Source organism: Nicotiana tabacum, chromosome 7 (assembly GCF_000715075.1).
Source record: "Nicotiana tabacum cultivar K326 chromosome 7, ASM71507v2, whole genome shotgun sequence".
Classification (NCBI taxonomy): Eukaryota; Viridiplantae; Streptophyta; class Magnoliopsida; order Solanales; family Solanaceae; genus Nicotiana; species Nicotiana tabacum.
Window position 1 is genome coordinate 131,425,353 of NC_134086.1, and position 4,617 is coordinate 131,429,969.

Consider the following 4,617-nt stretch of genomic DNA (forward strand, 5'->3'; position numbering starts at 1 on the left):
TGAATTTGGTGTATTGATGATTGTTTGTGGATTGTAACTCTAGTTTTATGTATTGAAGCATATTGGATGATTTAATTGCATCCATATTCACTTGTTCATATAATCAAGAGAGGCATAACTTGTGATATCTTTGCATTATATTGTTGGTTGAGTTCATTAATTCTTCTAAGTAATCAAAAAAGCCTAGTTGAATCATTGATTAAACTTAGTTAGGAGAATAATCGAAAGAGGTTTTCCTAAGGACCAATCCACTGTGCATTCTTGCATATCTTCACAGTGCTTAATTTGGTTCATCTCGTGAGGTTGAGACTTAATCGAGAGAGGAGTTTCTGTTGAACGTTTGAACTAATAATTGAGTGAATTCGAGAGACTCATTTGAACATTAAAAGTGAATTATCTAGAGTTAGATCCCGAATAATTATCTTACACCTATCCTATCAAAACTCTATTTTCTCTCATTGATAACCTTCTTTGCTTATTCCTTGTTTCGATAATCACTAGTCAATAGATTTAGATTCGTAGTTAATTTTAGTATTAATCATATAAATCTCAACTGTTGATCCTCTTGGATAGCAATCAAGGTAGAAACTACGAGAATACTGTTTAAATCCAATCCTTGTGGATACGATATTATACTATATTATCTTTGATTATTGAGCATAATTAAGTGTGTGTTTTGCGTTCGTTACAAAAGTCAAGTTTTCTTGAAAATAAAAATTTCAAATTATGTTATACTATTTTATAATAGTACTTTACTATAGCAGTCAAAAAATATTTGGAACAAAATGAAATTGTTATAGAGGGGTTTAGACATTTTAAGCGATAATTAAAAGTGAAAAGCACGCGCTATTAGGTCGAGTGAAATGAATGGGGTCATATAACTTTCCTCCTCGGTCTGAGAGTGACAAAGCTTTTCTCTGATGCGGGCATGTGCATGTCTCCGTTAATTGCTCCCTCAATGTGTATTACCCAATAGACACCTCCCAATTATTTGAAAGGCCAAACACAACCACCGAAAATCTCACTTTGTTTCAACCCTGTGTTGACGACCACAAGTGATTCCTGTTCCTGCCCCTTTACACCTATAAATAATCAGCCATTTCCCTTCCATTTTCCTCACCCCCATTGGGCCATAATCCATTCCCAAACAAAGATACATAGTTGTTTCTGATTGGCTTAGCTTTAGAACTTTCACCATGGGTGTAAAAGGACTTTTGTTTAGTATTGTTTTGATTAATTTGTCATTACTAGGACTTTGTGGGTATCCCAGAAAACCAGTGGATGTACCCTTTTGGAAAAACTATGAGCCCAGTTGGGCTAGTCACCACATCAAGTACCTCAGTGGTGGTTCCACTGTTGATCTTGTTCTTGACAGGTCTTCAGGTACTAATATTACTAGTACTAATATGGCTGCCTGTTTATTTTTTGTTATTGTTATTTTGTCTAATTTATTTTAATGAATGAAGGTGCTGGATTTCAGTCAAAGAAATCATATTTGTTTGGGCACTTTAGCATGAAACTGAAGCTTGTTGGTGGAGACTCAGCTGGCGTTGTCACTGCATTTTACGTAAGTTAATAGTTCAGTTGTTGCACCATACTAGAAAATGGACACTACTTAGATCTGCAATTTTCTCCATTTTTGCAGCAACATATTTTGCGTTGCAGAATTTTTTCATTTCTTTCACAATGAACAAACTAATTTATGTGTTTATGTACTGATTTTAATTATATTTTGGGGAATGTTTCAGCTGTCATCGAATAATGCAGAGCACGATGAGATAGATTTTGAATTCTTAGGGAACAGGACTGGGCAACCATACATTTTGCAGACAAATGTGTTCACGGGAGGAAAAGGAGACAGAGAGCAGAGAATCTATCTCTGGTTTGACCCAACCAAGGGTTACCATTCTTATTCTGTTCTTTGGAATACCTTCCAGATTGTGTAAGTACCTTAACCTTAGCTTTTTTTCCTGTAAATTTCTTGCCTTGTCTTTAAATTTCCTAAAACAGAAAATATTACTAATAGTTTAAGTTTTGATTATTGTATTGTCAGTCATATTTTCTTCAATGGTCCCATGTATTTCTTGGAGCGGGTGCACTTGATTTTATTCTACGTGGTCCCTGTCCTGCTATGTTTTAAAATAGTATGTTAACAATTGTTGTTTGAGAAAAAAAGCAAAATACACATTTCTCTAGGCATTAGTATTATTTAATTAAAATAAAGCATGAAAACTTGTAAGTTCACTATGGTCTAAAAATAGTCAAGATTATAGTAAGGACCTCTCCCATGTGAGCATCCTCTCGAGTATATATGTTGGTCTTTTTGTGTTAATCAAGATTTGAAGCTTTCGATATACTCTTATATATAGGGATAATATATGAAAGAAAAGAAGGGTAGTTCGGTGCACCGAGCTTCTATTATGTGCGGGGTTCGAAGAATGTCCGGATTATAAGGGTCTATTGCAGTAGCACGATGATCAGGATCATCTGTAGCAACTTTACCATTTTGTCAGGGTTTCACAATAATAATATATGTATATATTTCTCAATATTTACACTTAAATTTATGTGTCTAAATTGTTTATTTCAAATTATCTGGTCCACATACTTTAATAAAGCAGCTGGTGAATTGGTGTCCTTGCTACAGAATTTTTGTCTTCTATCTTGCACCTAAATCTTGAAAAAATAATGTTTCCTTGTCGAATGTGCAACTTTTTCTTTCAAAAGACCTGCGACTGTTTACTACTTAGCTTTGAAATTTGAGCACAATGGTGGAAATTTGGTCATGCTCGGGGGAGTTGCACGGTTCGTTACTCGGCCAAACATAATTACTAGTCAAATATACAAAAAAACATATATTTTACACTTTATTATTTTTTAGAGCAGACTCTATTGCGTAAGTTTTTATAAACACTCTATACTATTGGGCTTTATACTTTTCCTTCGGGCCACCACCAAATGGACAAGGCTAAATTGTCTTAAACATTGCAGGATCTTTGTGGATGACGTCCCAATTAGAGCATTCAAGAACTCAAAAGACCTAGGTGTGAAATTTCCATTCAATCAGCCCATGAAAATATACTCAAGCCTTTGGGATGCAGATGATTGGGCCACAAGAGGTGGATTGGAGAAAACAGACTGGTCCAATGCCCCATTTACTGCCTCCTACACATCATTCCACGTGGACGGCTGTGAAGCTGCCACCCCACAAGAAGTCCAAGTTTGTAACACCAAAGGCATGAGATGGTGGGATCAAAAGGCTTTCCAAGATTTAGATGCTTTACAATACAGGAGACTTCGTTGGGTTCGCCAAAAATACACTATTTATAATTATTGTACTGATAGGAAGAGGTACCCTACACTTCCCCCAGAGTGCACTAAGGACAGAGATATTTAAGTAATTTAATTAAGAGGGGGGTTTTTAAGCACTTAATATTATTTATGTTGTGAGTATTTTAAGGATGTTAATATTATAAACATCCATGAGAGAACCCCTAAAACAAAGAGCTTTTAATTAATCTCTATTTCCCTATTTTTTGAGTGTATCATTGGTGAAATCATGAAGATATCCATCTCATGCTAGGTCTTCATGACTCAGCGTGTAACGAGTGATGTATTGTAATTTATTGCACTATTTGTTTTCTCTGAATTAAAATATGAACCAATACTTATGAGTGTAGCACTATTGAACAACTTATATAATTACATTTTTTTTACATAGGTGTTGTATAAATTATCACCATTGAAATCAACAATATTGTGACTATTTTTTCTGAGCTGATTCATCAAAAAATAGTCTTTATACCTTCACAAGATAAAGTTAGGACTACATACACATTATTCTAGATTTTATTTATGAGATCAAATTGAGTTTGTTTTTATTATCGAATTTTTTGACTTACTACAAGAGGTAAAATTAAAGATAAGATAAAAAGCATTTAACGGCTAGAATGTTGATATGTGAGAAATTATACATTATGCACTTATTGACTACATGGAATTTTACTTTAGTTGTATTAGCACCATCCGTGACGTAGTCTTTTGTACGTGATGTTAGTATTTAAAGAAAATGAACAGATGTATAAGTCACTATAATGAGGTGATATTAGTATATCCACCCTTGAGCAGTATAGTTTATATATTTATATTTCATACTAAAATTTAACTTGTTCCTTGAAAATTTTATATATTAAAAGTGGTAGATTATATAGCAAAAAAATAGTTCTCCCTCAATGTTGCCAAATTGAAAATAATTTCATTAAATCATGAATAATTAATGCTTTATCACGTAATCATTACGTGTTAATATGGTTTGATAAAATACAAGTTTTACCCTTGTTTGCCATGCAGCTATAACACACGCTTTAATTGGTGGTGGTTTTTGGTTAGAGTTGATTGTGTCATAGTACAATTTTGTCAGCGTCTTTATATTTTGACGGTCTAAGCAACAAATAATGAGAAAGAAAGAGGTCTTTTAGGTCGTGCCATCATGAATTGGTCTGCCACTGCCTTAAAATTTTGACTGTTTAGTGGTTTTGCCTTAAAACAGGAGGCTCTAAGTTCAATGGCCGCTTCCCTTCTCAAACATAGGGAGTCTTACCAACTCCCATTTACTTA

At 34.0% G+C, this 4,617-nt stretch overlaps 1 protein-coding gene across 1 annotated transcript; it reads left to right on the top strand.

Moving 5' to 3' along the window:
* Positions 1 to 1,189: 1,189 nt before the first annotated feature.
* On the top strand, positions 1,190 to 3,697 carry LOC107785465 (probable xyloglucan endotransglucosylase/hydrolase protein; the record flags this gene model as incomplete). The annotated part of the gene is given in 4 exon segments (NM_001325402.1): positions 1,190 to 1,383; positions 1,467 to 1,567; positions 1,749 to 1,942; positions 2,992 to 3,697. Coding segments are annotated over 4 exon segments (888 nt in total). The 5' UTR covers positions 1,190 to 1,196.
* Positions 3,698 to 4,617: the final 920 nt, after the last annotated feature.